The 23568-nt window shown below is 44.5% G+C and overlaps 1 protein-coding gene and 1 long non-coding RNA gene across 5 annotated transcripts; both read left to right on the top strand.

Moving 5' to 3' along the window:
• The first annotated feature begins 3101 nt into the window (after positions 1 to 3101).
• On the top strand, positions 3102 to 20340 carry LOC145535259 (uncharacterized). 3 transcript variants are annotated; one of them, XR_014075342.1, is made up of 5 exons: positions 3102 to 3161; positions 6890 to 6924; positions 14857 to 14893; positions 15161 to 15703; positions 18034 to 19718. It is a non-coding gene; the product is annotated as an uncharacterized LOC145535259 (long non-coding RNA). The 3 variants fall into 3 exon arrangements; XR_014075341.1 differs by lacking the exon at positions 15161 to 15703 and having other exon boundaries at positions 18034 to 19744; XR_014075343.1 differs by lacking the exons at positions 14857 to 14893; positions 15161 to 15703 and having other exon boundaries at positions 18034 to 20340.
• A 1261-nt stretch (positions 20341 to 21601) lies between these two features.
• Positions 21602 to 22614, top strand: BEX4 (brain expressed X-linked 4). Of its 2 annotated transcripts, none has more exons than XM_081563616.1 (2): positions 21602 to 21676; positions 22023 to 22614. In XM_081563616.1, exon 2 carries the CDS (start codon positions 22025 to 22027, stop codon positions 22385 to 22387), a length of 363 nt encoding a protein of 120 aa, XP_081419742.1. In that variant the 5' UTR covers positions 21602 to 21676; positions 22023 to 22024; the 3' UTR covers positions 22388 to 22614. The 2 variants fall into 2 exon arrangements, with proteins under 2 accessions (XP_081419742.1, XP_081419744.1); XM_081563618.1 differs by having other exon boundaries at positions 21604 to 21676; positions 22020 to 22614.
• The last annotated feature ends 954 nt before the right edge of the window (positions 22615 to 23568 follow it).

Below are 23568 nucleotides of genomic sequence, written 5' to 3'. Positions count from 1 at the left end.
AAATGACTATTATTTGGGGGAAATTATTAAGTAAAAATGAATACCCAAAACATACATTTTGGGTGTACTTTTTTCCTGTGGTCTGGAATCATTGACTAGGATAGGGATTCACTGATTCTTGAAGGCTTGGTAGGACTTCATTATAGTTTTTGCTATAGATTGCATGCCGGTTTATATGTGGGTATCAATCTCTGAATATTTCCATTCCTTCTTGAAGGGATTTCCACAGGAAATTTTCATGATGCATGTTTTTCACCCTACTCTTGGGATTTAGAACCTAATTCTAATCCCCCTCCACAAGAGGAGCCTCCAGTGCAATCTCCTATGTTAAGGATCTGAGAGATTGTTACTACAATTGGCTCCATGAACCCGAGGAGCATCATATATCCTCAAAAAGTTACTTGATGAGTATGCAGTCAGAACTAGGGGTGTTTACTCACTTTGAAAAATGATTCTCAAAGGTTGTTTCCTGAAACACTCTCTTGCTACTGGGATGACCTTTGGCAAAGAAGTTACTTTCCTTGAACACATATAGACAGAGCTTCTTCACCAGCAGCAGATAGCTTTACATTGTAGTGTTTGGCCTTTGTGACTGTCTCATGAAGCACTTTTTTAAAAACTTACTTGCTGCAATTGAAACAGTTTTTTTTTTTTTTCTGGCTGCATTGGGTCTTCCTTGCTGTGTGCAGACTTTCTGTAGTTGCAGCAGAGGAGGGGGGACTACTCTAGTTGCAGTGCACAGTCTTCTCATTATGGTGGTTTCTCTTGCTGCAGAGCTCAGGCTCTAGGGCTCCCTGGTGCATGGGCTCAGTAGTTGTGGCAATTGGGCTTAGTTGCCTGGTGGCATGTGTAATCTTCCCAGACCAGGGATTGTACCTGGGTCTCCTGCATTGGCAGGCAGATTGTAAACTACTGGACCACCAGGGAAGTCCTCATGAAGCACTTTTAGTTGGTCAAGTCAGTACGAGTCTGGGGTTCCTTAAAAAGAAGCTCAATTGCCTACAAATCTAAGCCATTTTCCCCAATATCACCTTTATAAGTAATAGAATTTATGTTCTATTTATTCTTTTGTCATAGTTCTTGGGTCAGAGCCCAGATGTGGAGAAAGGGTGTATTTGGGAAACCCCTTAAAGACACAAACATTCTGTAACAGATCATAGGACTAGTTGGGGAGCCATCAATACTCAGAGAAGGGAAGAAGAGCTGTGGACACACCTCCAAGGGCAAAGCAAACATGTGCTCCATAAAGGCAGCTTGCTTCAAGAGCTTTGAGGGGAAAGGGTCTGGGCTGTGTGTTCCTCCTTCCAAAGCCACTAATCAGATAAGTGATCCCCACAGTAGAGAAGTGAATTATAGAGAAGCTAGAAATGTTTTGGTCATGGATATCCCTACTCATGGAAGAAAATATCGGGAATGGATAAGAATTTCCCAAACAGAAACCAATTGTATAGGGAATCGACGAGGTTTCTTTCTGCCTATTAAATGATTATATTATTCTAGGCCTGCCTCCTGAAGCACCTCTGAATGTTTCTTTAAATGACATCTTTCCAAGTTCCTAGATTTTTCAATCACATGATTATAATCATTCTCTGAATGTTCTATCACAGATGATGGCTGTTAGCCTTCTGAGGGGTCAGTCAGTCAGTTCAGTCGCTCAGTGGTGTCCGATTCTTTGCAACCTCATGAATCGCAGCACACCAGGCCTCCCTCTCCATCACCAACTCCCGGAGTTTACCCAAACTCATGTCCATCGAGTTGATGATGCCATCCAGCCATCTCATCCTCTGTCATCCCCTTCTCCTCCTGCCCCCAATCCTTCCTAGCAACAGGGTCTTTACCAATGAGTCAACTCTTCCCATGAAGTGGCCAAAGTATTGGAGTTTCAGCTTCAACATCAGTCCTTCCAATGAACACCCAGGACTGATCTCCTTTAGAATGGACTGGTTGGATCTCCTTGCAGTCCAAGGGACTCTCAAGAGTCTTCTCCAACACCACAGTTCAAAAGCATCAATTCTTCAGTGCTCAGCTTTCTTCACAGTCCAACTCTCACATCCATACATGACTACTGGAAAAACCATAGCCTTAACTAGATGGACCTTTGTTGGCAAAGTAATGTCTCTGCTTTTTAATATGCTGTCTAAGTTGGTCATAACTTTCCTTCCAAGGAGTAAGCGTCTTTTAATTTCATGGCTGCAATCACCATCTGCAGTGATTTTGGAGCTCCAAAAAATAAAGTCTGACACTGTTTCCCCATCCATTTCCCATGAAGTGATGGGACCAGATGCCATGATCTTAGTTTTCTGAATGTTGAGCTTTAAGCCAACTTTTTCACTCTCCTCTCTCACTTTCATCAAGAGGCTTTTTAGTTCCTCTTCACTTTCTGCCATAAGGGTGGTGTCATCTGCATATCTGAGGTTATTGATATTTCTCCCGGCAATCCTGATTCCAGTTTGTGCTTCTTCCCATGAAGTGATGGGACCAGATGCCATGATCTTAGTTTTCTGAATGTTGAGCTTTAAGCCAACTTTTTCACTCTCCTCTCTCACTTTCATCAAGAGGCTTTTTAGTTCCTCTTCACTTTCTGCCATAAGGGTGGTGTCATCTGCATATCTGAGGTTATTGATATTTCTCCCGGCAATCCTGATTCCAGTTTGTGCTTCTTCCAGCGCAGTGTTTCTCATGATGTACTCTACATATAAGTTAAATAAGCAGGTGATAATATACAGCCTTGATGTACTCCTTTACCTATTTGGAACCAGTCTGTTGTTCCATGTCCAGTTCTAACTGTTGCTTCCTGACCTGCATACAGGTTGCTCAAGAGGCATGTCAGGTGGTCTGGTATTCCCATCTCTTTCAGAATTTTCCACAGTTTAGCCTATCTCTAAGAACCCCAGGATACCTCTCTGGGTCCACTGTCCTCCTGGAGGTTGCCAGTTTCCCTGATCCCAGTCTAGTGCATCTAATTAGTATGCTTTTTCTGGTGGCAGCCAAAGCTAATGTGCTCTCCTTTCACCGAAGTCCGGGGTGGTGAAGGAGGGTGAAAAGGCATTTCCGGATGTGACGGACTAGCTGGCGTATCGCCGTTGCCATGGAAATCTGACGTAAATATGGCGACCGTGACGACTTTTCTGCAGAGATGCGTAACCTGAGGAGTAGCACAGGTTCAGTCTTCAGGGGTTTGGGACTCAGCTGAGGGTGTGGGGGGCCGGCAGTGGGGGCCGGATCGCCCTGGGGTGTGGGGAAACAAAGGGATCCGCATTCAAGTCGCCGCTTTCCCGCTTTGGGTCTCGGTGCCCCGCTGTCTCGTAGGTAAAGCTCTGGGGTCCCACCCGGCCCGAGTGAGTGTGGCGTCCTGCTCCAGGGTTGTCCTGGAGCCACTTTCCTCCTTAACGCAGGAGCGCGGGAGGTGAGACAGGTAGCGACTCTCTCTGAGCCTCAGTTTTTCCCTCTGTAAAATGGGGATAAGAATGCTTTCCCCACAGGATCGCTGAGAACATTCATTGATAACACATGAGTAAGCCTATGGCCATGTGGTTATTGCGGGATCATGAACGTCTGTATGAAGTCAGGCCACTTCTTACTCCTTTTCAACATTTTTGTTAAGGGATAGATGAGGAAAGGAGAAAAAAAAGGCCATGGTGGAAAGCTCATTGTAACATATGGTTGTTACGATCACTACCCAGTTGTTTCATTGTCATTGTCAACTAACCCAGTGCCTAGCACGGTGCAGGGCATGCAGTTACACCGGTAAACCATGGTGATTGCTGGATGTGTCTTTCATTGTGCAGCGCTCATGCTGATGTGTGTGTGTGTGTTAGTTGTTTAGTCGTGTCCAACTCTTTGCAACCCCATAGACCGTAGCCCACCAGGCCCCTCTGTCTATGGGATTCTCCAGGCAAGAACGCTGGAGTGGGTTGCCATTTCCTTCTCTAAAAGGAACTATAGAAAGAAAGTGAAGTCACTCAGTCGTGTCTGACTCTTTGCGACCCCATGGACTGTAGCCTGCCAGGCTCCTCCATCCACGGGATTTTCCAGGCAAGAGTACTAGAGTGGGGTGCCATTGCCTTCTCCATTTCCCTAGTTACCAATACAATTAACCACATTTCCTGATATTTATTGCCTCTATGCATTAAGAATATTAAACCTTCACTGCAATGGCCTCATTCTTTTGTTTTGTCCTTCTTGAGAAAATATTGTGTGCCAGGCAAGGCCAGTCAGAATCATGAGGGAAGGAGATGAATTTTGAAGTAAATCGTACAGGAGGAGTAAGATTGTTGAGAGGAAGTGGAATTGGAATGTATATATGGATATTCTTGACTATGCAAAGAATCATGGAAGAGGAAATGTACCCAATGTGCTTGTGGTACACAGCCAGGAGACAGTCTGATATGCCTGGAGTACAGCTTACAAGGAGGGATGGGGTGTTGATGAGGAACTCTGACTCACTTTGTAGCATCCAAAAACTGCTAAGTAGCCATCTTTAAAAACAGAGCAGAAAGGGATCTTACCAGTTACCTAGTCCAGCAACTTTAGTTTGCAGAGAGAATAATCAGATTCAGAAAGAGTAAAATAGAACATGGCTACCATGCATGTATTAGGTATCTGCTGGGATCAAGGTATGCAGGTTCCAATCCACATTTCATTCCAGACTTCTTACATGAGCTCTAATCCTGTGTATCTATCAGAAATCATCAATTGGAGGAAGATAAATATTAGTACAAATCCCCTGGTAACCTGTACCACTCAACACAGATTTTCCTACCCAGAAAGCATAAACTCATTCATTCCTCATCCTTGCAAGGCCACCATATAGAAGACAAGTTCAAGCGGGAGAGTGGTGAGACTATGGTCACTAGAGTCAGACAACCCTTGCAGAGATGATCTTAGCCTTTTAACTGTGGGACCTGAAAGTGGTATTTAACTGCTCTGACATTCAGCCTTCCTCATTTTTAAAGTACCACTGCTGGACACCTAGTGGGGCACTTCAGAAGATGTCATTTTGATTCCCACTTTGCCCCCTACAGTCTTTCTTTTTTGTTTTTTTGACAAAGCAAGAGACTTTATTGGGAAGGGGCGCCTGGGTGGAGAGCAGGAGGGTAAGGGAACCCAGGAAGACTGCTCTGCCATGTGACTCAAAGTCTTGGGCTTTATGGTGATGGGATTAGTTTCCGGCTTTTCTTTGTCCAATCATTATGACTCAGGGTTCTTCCTGGTGGCACTCACATTGCTCAGCCAAGGTAGATGACAGCGAGAAGGATTCTGGGAGGTGGTAGGACATGTGGTGTCTCCATTTGACGTTTCCCAAATTTTTCTGGTTGCTGGTGGTTTGTTAGTTCTGTGTTCCTTACCAGGACCTCCTGTCATAAAATAACCCATGCAAATGGTTACTATGGTGCCTGGTCAGAGTGGGTGGTTTCAGTCAGTGTGTCACCCTTAACAACTCCCCACTGAGAGACTTCATACTCAAAATATTTCTTGGGAATTGGGACAGAGGCCTTTTTCTTCTGTAACTTCTTCCAGCTGAGAGTGGGTATAGTCCTGCCTAGTAAGGCAGAAGTCTCTCTCTACCTGATCTAAAGTGCCCCTTCCATTCTTAAAAGAGATGTCCTGAACATGAATGGAAAAGTTTGACTACTAGAGGATTCCCTATTACTTGAAAATGTAACAGCATAAAGGGATAAGCAAACAAATTCATTACTTGCCCACACAAGTTTCTGTGCCAATTTGTTATGTAAAACTGGCTGCTAGATGGAGTCCTAGAGAGAGAATGTCATTATATCCTTTCCATTTAATTGAATCATCTACAGTTGAGTCCAGGATAGAGGAAGAAAATCTCTCCCTACCCTTCTATTTAAAAAGCTCTCCAGTTGTCTTATTTTGACTTTTAGATTTAACATCAGAAAGTTTGTGAACTTTGATCTTAAGGCACTGAAGCTGATAAGGAAGCACACAGTGTGATACTGACTTGGCTAAGTAGAACATTGAAAGGAGAATTAGAAGTTCTCATCATAAAGGCATTTTGGAGAGGCCACTCCCTTCCACCAGCCTCATTAATTAAACGAGATAAAAATATGGAGTCCTCCTAGCCACTCAGGAATGTTAGCATTCAGAATACCAGGACAAACTCATCATCACCTTCTAGGTACAAAACACTCATTTGATGTTTTGTATATTATATCAGTTAATGAATAATTTAAAGAAGTTAAAATAAAAGGGATTGCAAAAGATGAATGTTTATATTCTTGTTAAATCAGAAATATATACATACATATTATTTTTCAGGTTATTTTTATTTTTTTGGCCATGCCCCATGGCATGAAGGATCTTCAATGACCAGGGATTGAACCCATGCCCCCCGAATTCAAAGTACAGAGATTTATCCAGCGAAGTCTCAGGTTCTTTTTCATTATGGTTTTTACAGGATATTGAATATAGCTCCCTGTGCTATACAGTACATCCTTATTGTTTATCTATTTTATACATAGTAGTTTGCATCTATTAGTCCCATACTCCCAATTTATCCCTCCCCCCACTTTCCCTTTGGTAACCATAATTTGTCTTCTATGTCTGTGAGTCTGTTTCTGTTTTGTAAATAACTTCATTTGTACTATTTTTTAGATTCTACATGTAAGTGACATCATATATGTCTCTCTCTTACTTCACTTGGTATGATAATCTCTAGGTCCATACATGTTGCTGCAAATGACATTATTTCATTCTTTTTTATGGCTGAGTAATATTCCATTGTATATATGTACCACATCTTCTTTATCCATTTATCTGTCAATGGATATTTAGGTTTCTTCCATATCTTGACTATTGTAAATAGTGCTGCTATGAACATTCGGGTGCTTGTATCTTTTCAAATAAGAGTTTTCATCTTTTCCAGATATATGCCAAGGAGTGGGGTTGCTGGATCATATGGTAAGCCTTATTTTTTTTTTAAGGAACCTTCATACTGTTCTCCTTAGTGCCTGCACCAATTTACATTCCCACCAACAGTGTAGGAAGGTTCCATTTTCTCCACACTCTTTCTAGTCTAGTAGACTTTTTGATGATAGCCATTCTGACCAGTGTGAGGTGATACCTCATTGTAGTTTTGATTTGCATTTCTCTAATGATTAGCGATGTTGAGCAACTTTTCATGTGCCTATTGGCTATCTGAATGTCTTCTTTGGAGAAATGTCTATTTAGGTCTTCTGCCCATTTTATGATTGAGTTGTTTGTTTTGATATTGACTTGTATGAGCTGTTTGTATATTTTAGAAGTTAGTCCCTTGTTGGTCACATCATTTGCAAGGGTTTTCTTCCAGTCTGTAGGTTGTTGTTTCATTTTGTTTACGGTTTTCTTTGCTGTGCAAAAGCTTATAAGTTTGATCAGGTCCCATTTGCTTACTTTTGCTTTTATTTCTTTTACTTTGGGAGACCGACCTAAGAAAATATTGCCACAATGTATGTCTGAGAATGAGGAAAACAACATTTTAAAAGATATGTGTTGGCCTAAGCATGAGGCACAGGTCAGTTTTATAAGAATCAGCTGGGATCTTGTTAAAATCGCAACCTCTCAGACCTTAACCCAGCTGCTAAATACTTTCCCTGGAGTCTAGAACTCAGGAATTTAGTTTTGCCATTCAACTTTATCTGTTTTTGTATTGGTGCACCCGGTAGGTAACAATCGAGCCATGCTGCACTTGTTTACTGAGTGCTTAAGACAGGAAAGGCCCCTCCCTTTATAGGGCTTCCATTCTTTTTTGGATACACATAAAATAACTAATATAATTTCAGTGAGCAGGGAGTGCCATGAAGAAAATAAAACAGAGAAATGGGATCAAAAATAACATTTATGTAGAGAGCAGTCAAGGATTTCCAGGGCCACCCAGTTTGACAACTTTAAAGGTCATCATCACTTATTTTGACTACAATGTACATGATGATCCCTGGAGCTATGCCATGCTTTGTCACTAGAGAAGGCCATGCCATGGACGTGACATTTCAGCTGAGACCTTGATGATAAGAATGAGCTGAGTGTGTATGCAACCTTTTGATATTAGTCTAAGGAATAGCATACTCTGAAGTGGGAGTGAGTATGATTTGTTCCAGAAAAAGATAAAAACCAGTGTGGCTGGAGCCTGGTGGGAAAAGTGAGGAGAGCTGTGAGAAAAAAAGTACAGAGGAAGCTATTGTAAGATATGGAAAAGAACTCAGGCCTAGCTGGCAATTTTACCACATTTCCATAGTCAATATACTTTCTCAATATCTGAGAACCCTGTGGCACAACAATCTATTCTGTGTACAAATCTTCAACACTCTCTCAGACCTCAACATTTTTAACTGCTCTTTTGGCTTCTTGTTTCTTTGGAAGAGTGGATGCTATCACAGAAGAAATTGTCTGTATGCCCCCAGCACCAAACATACCAATTTACCTGCCTCACCACCTATGCTCCCTACTTTCCCTGCTGTGAAAAAACTTCCTAAAGTAGCCCCTTCTAATTGCAATGGATCACTCTAGGACTCTGATTGTGTGATTGATTATCCCCATTCTCCCTTGAGCCAGCAATAGTCTTCTTTCTACTAGACAAAAGGACATATGAAAGAATGAATAAACAGGTGAACTCATGGAAGATTTGAGAGCTGGGTGGGGGATATAGAAGGAGGTGTTAGTGTGATTCTCAGTTGTTTCACCTGATTATCTGTGTGACAGGTAGTGATATCAACTGGGATGAGCAATGTATAATGGATCCTTTCTGGTGGGAACATGATGAACCATCTTGATTTTTCAATACCTTTGTATACCCAAGTGGGAACGTTAAGAGACTGACCTAGAGAGGGAAACACAGGAATCATATGTGGATGAATGGCAATTGAAGATATAAGTATAGGTGAGATGGCTGCCAAAGGAGAGAATGTGGAATGAAAGGGAAAGGTGGGCAAAAATGGGCACCAAGGAACTCCCAGCATATGAACTCCAAGAGTCTTCAGTGAGCACATGACAGAACCAGTATTAAGAGCCCAGGTGTTCATCTCCCAATACAGCTGTGCTCTTTCCTTTACAAGATGCTGCCCCTGGGATGAACCTCTTTAGAGTGGGCCCAGCCAAGAGTCTTTCTATCTAGGATAGCCCCAAAAGAAACCTGTGGAGTGGCTGTTTATGTGTTCTATCCACTTTGGACAAGTAACTCTCCCACTTCACTAGACTTATCCCTCCTTTTGTAATGGCCTGCTTCCCTCTGCATATAACCCACTAGGATGTTTACTTTGCAAGCCACGTCTTGCCTATTAGGGGAGAAGGGAGAATGTTATAGGATATTGTATTGTAACTTTATCTCAGAAATCCCTGATGTGGAGAATTGAACTAAGAAGTATACTTGTGTAATGAGAAATATACCTAATGCAGAGTCAGAAAACTTGCATTTCAGTCTCTGCGATTATGGCTGAAAAATGAGGTTCATGCTTTTGCAAAATCAAATGACCATTAATAACATGGATCCTCAATCTCAAAGTCTATGGTATATTTCAAGTAGTAGAGCTCTGAGTTTTAATATGCAAATCCTTCTTTCATTTTGTGGGTTGGTAATTTGTGGATAACGCCACAGTCTGGCTCATGGAGCAAGTGTGTTTGTATCTTGTGCTGATTTCCATATGACTAGAAATAGGTTGTTGCACAAATGGGTTTTTTTTAATGCTGCTAGGACTAATTCCCTGGAGAAGGCGATGGCACCCCACTCCAGTACTCTTGCCTGGAAAATCCCATGGACAGAGGAGCCTGATAGGCTGCATTCCATGGGGTCACTAAGAGTTGGATACAACTGAGCGACTTCACTTTCACTTTTCCCTTTCATGCATTGGAGAAGGAAATGGCAACCCACTCCAGTGTTCTTGCCTGGAGAATCCCAGGGACGGGGGAGCCTGGTGGGCTGCCATCATTGGGGTCGCACAGAGTCGGACACGACTGAAGCGACTTAGCAGCAGCAGCAGGACTAATTCTATTTCATTATGATGTTTTATTATCATTTTTGAGCTTCCCCCTTGTGGCTCAGCTGGTAAAGAATTTGCCTGTAATGCAGGAGACCTGGGTTCAATCCCTGGGTTGGGAAGATCCCCTGGAGAAGGGAAAGGCTACCCACTCCAGTATTCTGGCCTGGAGAATTTCATGGACTGTATAGTTCATGGGGTCACAAAGGGTCGGACACGGCTGAGCAACTTTCACTTTCATTATCATTTTGGATCTTTTGTCATGTGTAGTTATTTTTTTACTCATCTTTTTTCCTGATTATTTTTGAGAGACTTGAGGGAAGGAATGCTCCTGTAACCAGACATAGTAAGAGCATGAGGTAAAAGGGGAAAACATGTACTAGTAACCTTTAAAACTTAAATAAATTTGTTTTGAATAGAAATGATTTTTTTAATTGAGAAGAGCTCAAACAGTACCCAAATATTTACTAGTCACAATGGTAACAAAACTTATTTTTGATATTCATCTATAATTTTTAACCTTGTAATAACTTTTAAACATATTTAGAAATATGAAATTCCCATAGCTATATTCCAGAAAGCATGTTTTTTAATCAAGTCAAATATATAAATTTATTTGTGACAAAGTACCAAACATTATAATTAACCAAGTATTCTACTTTAAAATTACTGAAAATCAAGCATAATCTTATACTGCTTTCTTAGGTTAATTTTGTCAGATAACTGCATGCTGACATTATATTGTAGAGAGTTTAAAAACATACAGAGAGAAGACATCTCAAAAAATGTAATAAGAAATCCAGAGTCCATACCAAAAACTGTCAGAATAAACTTTTGCATCACACTGGAATCTAATTTTTAAAAAACACAAACAACTACAGCAATGTTGCCTTAGAAAAAATGCAAACGTGGGAGGTGTGCGTTAAGTTTTATCTGGGGCAAAATGAGGGCTGCTGCTGGGGAGACAGCATCCCAGATAGCTCTGAGAAACTGCTGCTCCAAGAAGGTGAGGGAGGAGCTAGGATATATAGTTTTGCAACAAAGAGCAGGTAGTCAGGAACATCAAAAGACTGCTGTTGATTAGAGAAACCAGATATGTCAAGTTACAGAATTTAGTGCTTTTCTCTGTATGGGAAGATGCAAGAGTCTGGACTTACTGTAATCATTCCTTTGATGTGCACCTCAGCTATCTGGGGCCAGTATCCTGTGTTTTCACATCCTGAGTTTCCTCGGGGCTCAGAGTAGGGAGTGGTTGCAGTCTGATGGCTGCTAAATGGAAGGTATTCTTTCCTTCCTGAGTTCTCTCAGGGCTCATCAGCTCACCTTCAGTGGTGGCTACAATTGCTGATGACTGTGACATCCTTTGTTTACTGATATGACAGGAAATATTCCATTTGTCAGCAACCAGGGGAAAACCTGTTGAAGAGAGAAGCTCCTGTATTGCAGTTAAGAGTGCTGTGGTATTTTAAACTGCCAAGTAGTTATCCCCAACACCCCAGATCAGCTGGTGAAGGTTGCTGGTATCAAAAGGAGCATTATGGAGTTTATTCTCAATGAATTGTGGCTCTGGATCTCAACTCATCTGGCAGAAGATTTCTCTTTGTTTTGCCTGATTCAGAGCTTTCCCAAAGAGTAAAGTGGTTTTTGCTAAAAGCAATTAAAGGCCAAGATATTTGCCCTAGCTGCCTGGGGCAAAGGACAAAACTCAAAATAAAGAATAAACGTAATGAAAAACCTGGGAGGAAGAGGTTGTGAAAGGAGACACATGGGGAATAAGGGTTTTAAAAGTTCTCTAATATACAAGGGGATCAAGAAAGGCGCACATATGTCCAGAATGGGAATGTGCTTTACAGGCCTGAAGAGACCCCAAGCTTTCACCTCTGGATGGCCTTCAGACTCTGAAAGAAAAGTAAGTGTTAGTCTGAAGGAGGAAACAGAACAGGCTCTATCTTGAAAGCAGGACTCCATCTTGGGCTGGACTGTGGACTTTGAGCTATATGCCCAGTATCTATGGAAACGACATACCAACTGGAAAACCAGGCCCCTGGAAGGAAGAGCCCCAGGGCTCTCTATCACCTAAAACAATACCCTAATTATCTCTGTGACCTAATAGAATCATACATTCTATTATGCTTATTGGGGAATGACCACAAGCCTATTGATAATTCAGTTTAGTTCAGTCGCTCACTTGTGTCCGACTCTTTGCGACCCCATGAACTGCAGCACACCAGGCCTCCCTGTCGAAACTCCCTGAGTCCACCCAAACCCATGTCCATTCAGTCGGTGATGCCATCCAGCCATCTCATCCTCTGTCGTCCCTTTCTCCCCCTGCCCTCAATCTTTCCCAGCATCAGGGTCTTTTCCAATGTGTCAGCTCTTCCCATCAGGTGGCCAAAGTATTGGAGATTCAGCTTCAACATCGGTCCGTCCAATGAACACCCAGGGCTGATCTCCTTAAGGATGGACTGGTTGGATCTCCTTGCAGTCCAAGGGACTCTCAAGAGTCTTCCGCAGCACCACAGTTCAAAAGCATCAATTCTTTGGCGCTCAGCTTTCTTTATAGTCCAACTCTCACATCCATACATGACCACTGGAAAAACCATAGCCTTGACTAGACGGATCTTTGTTGGCAAAGTAATGTCTCTGCTTTTTAATATGCTGTCTAGGTTGGTCATAACTTTCCTTCCAAGGAGTAATCATCTTTTAATTTCATGGCCGCAGTCACCATCTGCAGTGATTTTGGAGCCCAGAAAAAAAGTCAGCCACTGTTTCCACTGTTTCCCCATCTATCTGCCATGAAGTGATGAGACCTGATGCCATGATCTTAGTTTTCTGAATGTTGAGCTTTAAGCCAACTTCTTCACTCTCCTCTTTCACTTTCATCAAGAGGCTCTTTAGTTCTTCTTCACTTTCTGCCATAAGGGTGGTGTCATCTGCATATCTGAGGTTATTTATATTTCTCCCAGCAATCTTGATTCCAGCTTGTGCTTCCTCCAGCCCAGCGTTTCTCATGATGTACTCTGCATATAAGTTAAATAAACAGGGTGACAATATACAGCCTTGACGTACTCCTTTTCCTATTTGGAACCAGTCTGTTGTTCCATGTCCAGTTCTAACTGTTGCTTCCTGACCTGCATACAGGTTTCTCAAGAGGCAGGTCAGGTGGTCTGGCATTCCCATCTCTTTCAGGATTTTCCACAGTTTATAGTGATCCACACAGTCAAAGGCTTTGGCATAGTCAATAAAGCAGAAATAGATGTTTTTCTGGTACTCTCTTGCTTTTTTGATGATCCATCAGATGTTAGCAATTTGATCTCTGGTTCCTCTGCCTTTTCTAAATCCAGCTTGAACATCTGGAAGTTCACGGTTCATGTATTGCTGAAGCCTGGCTTGGAGAATTTTGAGCATTACTTTACTAGCGTGTGAGATGAGTGCAATTGTGTGGTAGTTTGAGCATTCTTTGGCATTGCCTTTCTTTGGGATTGGAATGAAAACTGACCTTTTCCAGTCCTGTGGCCACTGCTGAGTTTTCCAAATTCTCTGATATATTGAGTGCAGCACTTTCACAGCATCATCTTTCAGGATTTGAAATAGCTCAACTCGAATTCTGTCACCTCCACTAGCTTTGTTTGTAGTGATGCTTCCTAAGGCCCACTTGACTTCACATCCCAGGATGTGTGGCTCTAGGTGAGTGATCACACCATCGTGGTTGTCTGGGACGTGAAGAACTTTTTTGTACAATTCTTCTGTGTATTCTTGCCACCTCTTCTTAATATCTTCTGCTTCTGTTAGGTCCCTACCATTTCTGTCCTTTATTGAGCCCATCTTTGCATGAAGTGTTCCCTTGGTCTCTAATTTTTTTGAAAAGATCTCTAGTCCTTCCCATTCTATTGTTTTCCTCTATTTCTTTGCATTGATCACTGAGGAAGGCTTTCTTATTTCTCCTTGCTATTCTTTGGAACTCTGCATTCAGATGGGAATATCTTTCCTTTTCTCCTTTGCTCTTCGCTGCTCTTCTTTTCACAGCTATTTGTAAGGCCTCCTCAGACAGCCATTTTGCTTTTTTGCATTTCTTTTTCTTGAGGATGGTCTGGATTCCTGTCTCCTGTACAATGTCACGAACCTCCATCCATAGTTCATCAGGCATTCTGTCTATCAGATCTAGTCCCTTAAATCTATTTCTCACTTCTACTGTATAGTCATAAGGGATTTGATTTAGGTCATACCTGAATGGTCTAGTGGTTTACTCCACTTTTTTCAATTTCAGTCTGAATTTGGCAATAAGGAGTTCATGATCTGATCACAGTCAGCTCCCCGTCTTGTTTTTGCTGACTGTATAGAGCTTCTCCATCTTTGGCTGCAAAGAATATAATCAATCTGATTTCGTTGTCAACCATCAGGTGATGTCCATATGTAGAGTCTTCTCTTGTGTTGTTGGAAGAGGGTGTTTGCTATCACCAGTGTGTTCTAACTACCTAGGTTTAAGGCATATGAATCACGGGTTGACTTTGATTGTGTCTTTCTTTTTCCTTTGTTCAGACTAGTTTCAGGGATTTGGGGAGGTGGGTTTGGGCACGTACGCTTAAGGTATATAAGGTTTTCACAAAAACTGGTCGGAGTCCTTAGCTAAGAGAAGACTCTGCCTTGGGCCCACTGGTGTAATAAACTGCACTCCACTATCTGCATTGTCCTTCTGAGTGAGTTTGTTTCCTGGAACACGTGACTACAACATGTGGTGCATTGGCCGGGAAACTCCTCACTTTGAGGAGACAAGTCCCATTTGGGACTACTCTGAGGCCTTCCGGCTTGAATCTTCTAGAGGGGGGAAGGTGCCTCGCCCTTCTGGAAGGATTCTGCTTCTCAACACCTGGACCTTTCACGTTAGCAGGTAGCAGATGGCAGCAGGGGAACTGAGCCCTCAGGTGAGGAGGAACCCCCCCGGCAGGGTGGAAGAGGGGGCCTGATCACCCCCCCGGGAGGGACTAGAAGGAGCAGGGACCCACAGGAGCAGGCAGCGATTGCTTGGTACACAGGTCGACGAGCATGTTAGGGCTTAGGAAGGGAATTTGTGAAGGTAATTTAGGAGGTGTGTCCACGCTGTCTCGGGGAAAATTATTACCAAGTGATCGCCAGGGGATTCTTAGGATAGGAAACTAGTCCTTTTATGCTCGTATTCTGCCCTCCCCTAGGAGGTGTCCCGTCTGCTGTGAAATTCTTGACCCCCTCGGAATTGTCAGGCTAGAAGGAGGGGGATACATAAGTGAGTATGAATTGGCTTTTCCGGAGATGGCCTGGGGCATGGGATAGTTAACCCATCTGTGTTTTCATCCGCACCTGATCAAGTCCACCAAGGCAGAACGGACTTTAAGGGAGAAACAGTCTTGGACCACGTGGTGTTCTGGTTCAGCCGTGCTGACCGGCAGGTGAAGACACGCCGATCCCCCTTCTCCCTCTGGGATCTGGCAGGATTTGGATGAGGATGACCTGCCCCTCCTCCATACTGGATGACGATGCGCCCGCCTTCCAGTGCTCCACCAGGAACGGAGGCCGCCTTAATGCCCGATCCAGGGCCAGGTGAAGTTCCTGCAGCAGCCACTGCTCCTCCACCAGCTCTTCTGGAGGTCATATAGCCGCCACCTCGGCAGGCTCCGATCCTGGTGGCAGAAGCCTCTGGCCAGCACTTCCAGGATCCAGCTCCATCTGAACCGCCCAAGCTATACCTGCCTCTCCTGGTAAGTAGTGACAGAAAGGGGAGGGAGACGTTGGAATTAAGCAGAGACTGTGCCCTGCCAGAGAGCCAGAGGGAACAAAAGAGAACAGACAAGAGATTTGCAATGCTAGCTGCTGCTCTGGGAAAGTCTATCACGGGCCCTCTGGAAAACCTCCTCTGCCCCAGCGACAGGACAATCCTTCAACCAGTCCCAACGGACGCCCTGGGCCCCGTTACAGCCAAACCAATGTGCCTGGTGCTGAGGTTTTGGCCACTGAAAGAATGAATACCCTAAGACAAGGAAGAGAAAGCTCCCACAGTTGTGGGGCTTGCTGCTTGGAAATTAAATAGGGCTCTCAGGGCTCAGAGATATTAGGTCCCTGAGAGCCCATGGTAACCTTAAAAGTGGGGGACCAAACATTCCTGAGTGCCCAGTACCCCTGTTGGGAAGAGACTTGCTCTCCAAACTTGGAACACAAGTGACTTTCTCCCCTGATGAGAGGCCCACCTTCCAGATGGGCACTATGACTTATTTGCTCTCTCTCTCAATACCCCCCAAGATGAGTGGAGGTTGCGTGAGCCTCCGAAAGAAGAACCGAGTGGGCTGGAAGAGCATGAGAGAGAGCTAACTCAATTATTCCCTGAGGTCTGGGTGGAAGACAAACTCCCACCCCCTGCCCCCGCAGGCTGGCTAAACATCAAGCCCCAGTGATAATAGAACTCAAGCCAGGCGCCATCCCGGTTAGAAAGCACCAGTACCCACTACCGATAGAGGCCCAGGCCGGCATACTACCCTGCATCAAGATTGAAACAAGCGGGCATTCTGGTAGAGTGCGAGTAGGCTTGAAATACGCCAATCCTGCCAGTCAGAAAGGAAGGAGGACAGGACTATAGGCCTGTACAAGATCTCAGGCTAGTCAACCAGGCTACTGTGACTTTACACCCCACTGTTCCAAACCCCTATACCTTACTTAGCCTCCTCCCACTGAGGACTAAAGTTTATACCCGCCTAGATCTCAAGGATGCCTTCTTCTGCATATGCCTCGCCTCAGCGTCACAGCCCATCTTTGCCTTTGAATGGAAAGATCCAGTCGGGAGCACCAAACAACAGCTTACCTGGACTACCCCACGAGGGTTTAAGAATTCCCCAACCATCTTTGGGGAAGCCTTGGCATCTGACCTGGGCTCATTCCAGCCGGAAAAGTATGGATGTTGGCTCCTACAATATGTGGATGACCTGCTGCTAGCTATCGAGACCAAGGAAAAATGCTTGGAAGAGACAAAAACACTGCTCCAGCTGCTGATGGAAGCAAGTTACCAGGTGTCGAAGAAGAAGGCACAGATCTGCAAGGAGGAGGTAAGGTATCTGGGGTTTGTTTTAAAGAAGGGCACAAGGTTCCAGACCCTAATTGGCTCCTATATACTGATGGCACTAGCCTGATAAAACAAGGACAACGGCTGTCAGGTTAGCCAAAGCGAAAGGAGCCATCAAGACTGAAAAGGGATGGTGGGAATTGTCAAGTGGCAAATTATTGGTACGGGAAGAGCTGGCACACACTCTGGTAAGCCAAACACACCAAGCGACCCACCTAGGCCATGCAGCCTGCTCACAGGTTAATGCTGCCTCTCGGCACAGACAAAAACCTCCAGGGATTCAGCTGAAAGGCACACTGTCCTTTGAACACCTGGGAGTGGACTTCACTGAAATGAAACCTCACCAACACTACTGTTACCTGCTGGTCATGGTATGTATATTCTCGGGATGGGTAGAAGCTTTTCCTACCTGGACTGCTTAGGGAAATAGTTCCCAGATTTGGATTTCCTACCAGCATTGGATGGGACAATGGCGTGGCTTTTGTAGCTGATTTAGTACAACAAGTAAGCAAAACTTTAAACATCAAATGAAAACTGCACACTGCATATAGGCCCAGAGTTCTGGGATGGTGGAATGAACCAACCAGACACTTAAAGAGACTCTCCAAGTGGATCAAGAGACTGACTGCTCCTGGGTGGACTTGCTTCCGACGGCTCTGCTCAGACTCAGGATGACTCTATGGTCCCAAGGCTATTCTCCATACAAAATTGTGTATGGGAGGCCCCCTCCCATAATAAAACAGGTGTCAACAAATTTGCCTCAGGTAAGGGGGGATAGGATTTCGCAGCAGATGGAACTGGGTAAGGTAATAAATCAGGTAACTAAGTTTGTGCAAGAAAGGGTGCCATTCCCCCTTGGGGAACAGATTCATAAGTTTACGCTTGGTGACCAAGTATGGGTCAAAGATTGGAAACATGATTTACTAGCCCCTCGGTGGAAGGGCCCTTATACTATTATTCTAACTACCCCTACTGCAGTTAAAGTTGCAGGTATTGCCCCTTGGATCCATCATACGAAGGTAAAGAGAGCATACCACGCAGACCCAGAAAACGCTGAGTGGACTGCACAGAGGGACCCCGCTGACCCTCGAGAGACTAAGACCATCCTTAAAAAGAAAAAAAAAAGAAGATCCCGGATGAGCCCCTTCAGGATGAAGCCGCATGATTAACTCCTGCTGCTTGACCTCATCGACATGCACATTCCTACGCCAACTTCCACAATACCTCCAACTGTTGGATATGTGGGGCTATGCCTCTGTCTGTGATGGATGGACTTCCCTGGTGGGTGTCACCACTCCGCCAAGGAGATTTTAAACCACTCTGCTCTTTTCTGGGACACAGTCATAATCTCTCCCTGCTCTCTTGGTGTAAGCCAGACCTACAGTCAATAGACTCGGGTCATGGGGTTACATATTATGTAAACACCAGTTTCATAAAAGTAACAGAAGTGGTAATTCAAATTAAAATGGTTTTGGACATGCTCACAGCTGCTCAGGAGGGACCTGTGCTATAATTAAGGTTGAATGTTGTGTATATATTCCTGATTTATCTGACAATGTATCAGCTGCTTTAGATGTCATGAAACACCAGGTAAAAGCAATGTCAAATGAAAACATTCCTTTCTGGACTTCGGTACTATCTTGGGTGAAGGGTGATTGGTAGAAAACTGTATTTACCATTGTTATAGTTGCCTTGATAGTTCTGTTTTGTGGACCCTGCATTTTACAATGTATTATGAACTTTGTAACCCAAAGGTTGGTGTTGTTCTCCCAGATTGGCAATTGGAGAGCCAGAGTGAAATATATCCTTATGAATGATGCTCATACTATGAGTTAAGAGCATCAAGAGGGGGGAATGAAGGAGGAAACAGAACAAGCTCTATCTTGAAAGCAAGACTCCATCTTGGGCTAGACTGTGGACTTTGAGCTATATGCCCAGTATCTACGGAAACGACATACCAACTGGAAAACCAGGCCCCCGGAAGGAAGAGCCCCAGGGCACCCCATCGCCTAAAAGAATACCCTAATTATCTGTGTAATAAAATCATACATTCTATTATGCTTATTAGGGTATTACCACAAGCTATTGATGATTGTCCACTGTTAACTACCTAGGCTTAAGGCATATGAACCACTGGTTAACTTCGATTGTATCTTTCTTTTTCCTTTGTTCACACTAGTTTCAAGGAATTTGGGGAGGTGGGTTTAGGCACGTATGCTTAAGGTATATAAGGTTTTCACAAAAACTGGTTGGGGGTCCTTGGCTAAAGAAAGACTCTGCCTTGGCCCCAATGGTGTAATAAGCTGTACTCCACTATCTGCATTGTCCTTTTGAGTGAGTTTTTTTCCTGGAACGTGTAGCTACAACAATTAGGCAAAAACTTTCAATCAACTGTCTTTAATATGATCAAAATGGTAAAGGATAAAGAACTAAAATAAACCAGGAAAATGATGTCTCACCAAATAGGGAATATCAATAAACAGGAAAAAAAAAATTATAAATAGGAACCAACAGAAATCCTGAAGCTGAAAAGTACAGTAGCTGAAATGAAAAATTCAGTATCAAGGTTCAACATCAAATGTAAACAGGCAGAAGAAGGAATCAGGGAACTTTAAGATAAATCTATTGAAATTACTCAGTCTGAGGAGCAGAAAGAAAAAAGAGAAGGAAGAAAGATTATTTGAAGAAATGATGGGTAGAACTTTTAAAATTCAAGGAAAATTACAAATACACACATCCAAGAAGCTCAACAAACAAAGCAGGATACACTCACCAAGACACAGTACTATCAAATTGTCATAGCCAAGGGGCTTCTCCAGTGGCTTAGTGGTAAAGAATCCACCTGCAGTGCAGGTGACAAAGGAGACATGGATTCCATCCCTGGGTCAGGAAGAGTCCCTGGAGGAGGACATGGCAACCCACTCCAGTATTCACACCTGGAGAATCCCATGGACAGAGGAGCCTGGCAGGCTATGATCCATAGCGTCGCAAAGAGTCAGACACGACTGAAGCGACTTAAGCACATGTTAATGGTATAATGGTTGTCATTAAAAGAGTCCTTGTAGAACTGCACAAAGTGATATGTCTGGGATTTACTTCAAAAATAATCTCTAAGGGTGGAAAGTAGGTAAGGGGATATAGATTAAATAAGATTGGCCATGAGTTGTCCCGATACATTTTCAGTTGTTATGTACACTGAGTGATGAGTACATTGCCTTTCATTATACTATTCTATTTTTGCTTATGTTTGAAATTTTCCATAATAAAAGATAAAGTTAATGTAAACTATAAATAGAAAGAATTTTTAATCAAAAATAAGAACAAACTAAAAAAGTGTGACAATAATTAGAAACAACACCATCTCCTTGACTCATTTCATTTCCTGTTCCCCACTCTGCCCCATGCATTTGTGTACAGAAAAAATAAGAAAACGGTGGCAATCATGATAAGGAGAATAACAGCTTGGGAGTGAAGTGGATGGGACACCTTGCTCATCACAGATATTCTTGCATTAATTCTGTTTTTTAGAATATTGCATTAAAGTGTGATTATCTTCAGTGCTGAAGGGTTTAGCACCGCCTAAAATGCTACGCCTAAATCCCGGCAGGTGGAGGGGTGTATCCTGGGTGCAGAGGAGGGAAAAGGCAAGTCCTCAGAAGAGAAATGGGAATGGCTATCAGCCACTGAGAAGATATTGCCGGCAGAGAAAGGCCCAGGAACACATAAAGAAAGGAGGGCTCTGCGGCCGGCTCCTGGACAAGTGTCACAGGTCGGCGGGTGGTGGTGGTGAGGAGTGAGGGGCAACGTAAGATATGCACCACAAGGGCTCTGCGAGGCACCTCGGACTCTGCAAGACCCCCGAGAGGCAGGAAGGGCGGAGCGAGGGCGGAGCGAGGGCGGAGCGAGGGCGGGGCTTTCCGCGGTGACACAAGCCCCACGTGACCGGGCAGTGCCTAGTCTTGCTTGCACGCCTCGCTCTTGCGTCAGACCCGGCGGTCGCCTCCTCGCCTCTTGGTACCTGCTCCGGGTGGCCCTGAGGGAGCGCGGGCCGGGGACGACCCCTAAGAGGAGGAGAAGCGAGAGGAGAAGGTAAGGGACCTGGAGTGGGGTCCGCAAAGGTGGCGCGGGTGAGCAGACGCAGCCTGCGGACCTCTCCTCGGGAGTCCGTTGCCTCGGATTGGAGACTACAGCTCCAACGCCACCTCCCCCCCCGCCCCGACACCCGGCGTTTGGCCGCCGAAAGCGGTAGGCCTTCCCGGGGGCTGGAGTGGGGGACGGGCCGGGAGGCCTTAAGGCGGCAGGCCCTTGCTAACACCTGCTTCTCGAACCATAGCGAGCTTTTCCCACACCCCTGCCCCGCCCCCGTTCTTCTCGGGTTAGAAAATGTTGGTTGGCGCGGCGTGTGGGGGCTGGGAAGGGGGCGGCTGCGCGTGGGAGCGGGGCACACTGTGTGGGGGTAGCTGGGGGTAGGGGACCCGGGGCCGGGAAGGAGCCGAGCGCCCGGCTGCAGCAGACCCCTGACCCCACCCCGACCCTCTGCAGGTCTGCGAGTCGAAGTGTTGCGGCGGCACACTTGGCAGCAAGAATCCGGAGGAGCAGGAGACAGCAAGGATAGGCCCAGGTCGGTGCGAGGGACAGTTGGGCGGTTGGGGGAGGGGCGGAACGTGGCGAAAACCGTAAGACTCCTAATGCTCCCTGCAACCCCGTCCTCCATTTTGGTGCCTGCAGAGACCTGGGCCTGGATCGGCAGGGAAAATGGGGGCTTTGGGGCGCGGGAGGGGGTAGTGCTCGGACTGGGGGCCCCCTAGAGGGCGTAGGAGGCCTCTCAGGTGGGAAAAGGAAAATTTGAAAAGCCTTTGACCACCAGGACTGGGAATCTTGAGAGGTGCGTAGTAGGGCCTCTGTCCTCGGTGCTGATCATTCCACCCAAAAAATAGTCCCTAGTTGCGTCCTTTGTCTCCTAGGAGCAATGGCGTCCAAAGAGGAACGAGCAATAGAAAGTTTCAACATGGAAGATGCTCAACAGGAAAACGAAGGAGGGGACCAGGCCACTTTGAAGACTAGAGAGGAATCACGCGCCTTGGGAGGGGTCAAAGTCCAGAAATCTGGAGGAAATATCAGGCTGGGATGGGTTAGACGACTTGTCCCTAATTTTCGATGGGCTATACCCAACAGGCGTATTGATCACAATGAAGTGGGAGATAATGTAGAAAAGCATGTGGGGCAGATGATGGAAATCAAGAGAAAGACTAAGAAGCAGCAGATGAGACATCATGTGCCCTACCAAACTCCTGAACCTGACAATCATTATGAGTTTTGCCTTATACCTTGAATGTTAAGAGTTTTCTTGAGGTTAATAATGTGGCCTCTGCTCTACATGCTTGTAGTTTTTGTGAGTTACTTTTTCTGTAAATCTTTTGGCGTTTCCACTTACCAGTTTGTAACTGAATACTATTTTGTCTCATTGTATAACTTTCTGTCAGCAGGGCAATTTCATTCAGTTATAAGAAAAAGTATTCTTTTCATAATATGAAGTTAATAAAGCAGTTTTAAAAGCAATCTTCCTCTTCCACACCTTGTTTTATTTTTTGTTAATGTTACCTTTTTTCTTCTAGCTCCCTAGACACAGAATATCAATTGTCTTTGGTTATTTTTTGTCCTCAACCAACCAGGAAGGATCATATTCATAATTCAATATATGATAGAACTTTCAGAATGCATTGTTGTTGTTTAGTCACTAAGTTGTGTCCAACTCTTTGCGATCCCATAAACTGCAGCATTCCAGGCTTCCCTGTCCTTCACTATCTCCCTGAGTTTGCTCAAACTCATGTCCATTGAGTCAGTGATGCCATCCAACCATCTAATTCTCTGTCGGCCCCTTCTCCTCCTGCCATCAATTTTTCTCATCAGGGTCTTTTCCAATGAGTTGATTCTTTGCATCAGGTGGCCAAAGTATTGGAGCTTCAGCTTCAGCACCAGTTCTCCCAATGAATATTCAGGATTGATTTTCTTTAGGATTAATTGGTTTGATCTCCTTGCATGTCCTACTGTTTTCAAGGAGTGTGAGTCCACCATCTTCATAAAAATACCTTAGTGGGGGAAGCTCTTTGAGAATGTGGAATCTCTGGTTTCTATCCTTTAAAACAAGAGTGCTACTTAGTAGCTCAGTCATCTGACTGTGCGACCCTATGGGCTGCAGCCTGACAGGCTCCTCTGTCCATGAGGATTCTCCAGACAAGAATACTGGAGTGGGTTGCCATGCCCTCCTCCAGGGGATCTTCCCAACCCAGGGATCGAACCCATGTCTCCGGCATTGCGGGCAGATTCTTTACCAGCTGAGCCACTAGGGAAGCCCAGAACCAGAGTGGGAACTCCAAATGATCCCCAGTTTTTAGTAAGCTTTCCAGGTAATTCTAGTGTATATCACTAGAGGCCACTATTGTATGTGTGTATGTTGGAAAGTGAAGTGTTAGTCGGTTAGTCCTGTCCAACTCTGCGACCACATGGACTGTA

Source organism: Giraffa tippelskirchi, chromosome X (assembly GCF_054371585.1).
Source record: "Giraffa tippelskirchi isolate mGirTip1 chromosome X, T2T-mGirTip1v1.2.pri, whole genome shotgun sequence".
Taxonomy (NCBI): domain Eukaryota; kingdom Metazoa; phylum Chordata; class Mammalia; order Artiodactyla; family Giraffidae; genus Giraffa; species Giraffa tippelskirchi.
The sequence above is the reverse complement of the archived record's forward strand: the minus strand, read 5'-3'. Positions and strand labels throughout refer to the sequence as shown.

What these genes read in the sequence shown, in the direction of transcription:
- BEX4 (XM_081563616.1), top strand. Translation starts at nt 22,025, where the DNA reads ATGGCGTCCAAAGAGGAACGAGCAATAGAAAGTTTCAACATGGAAGAT.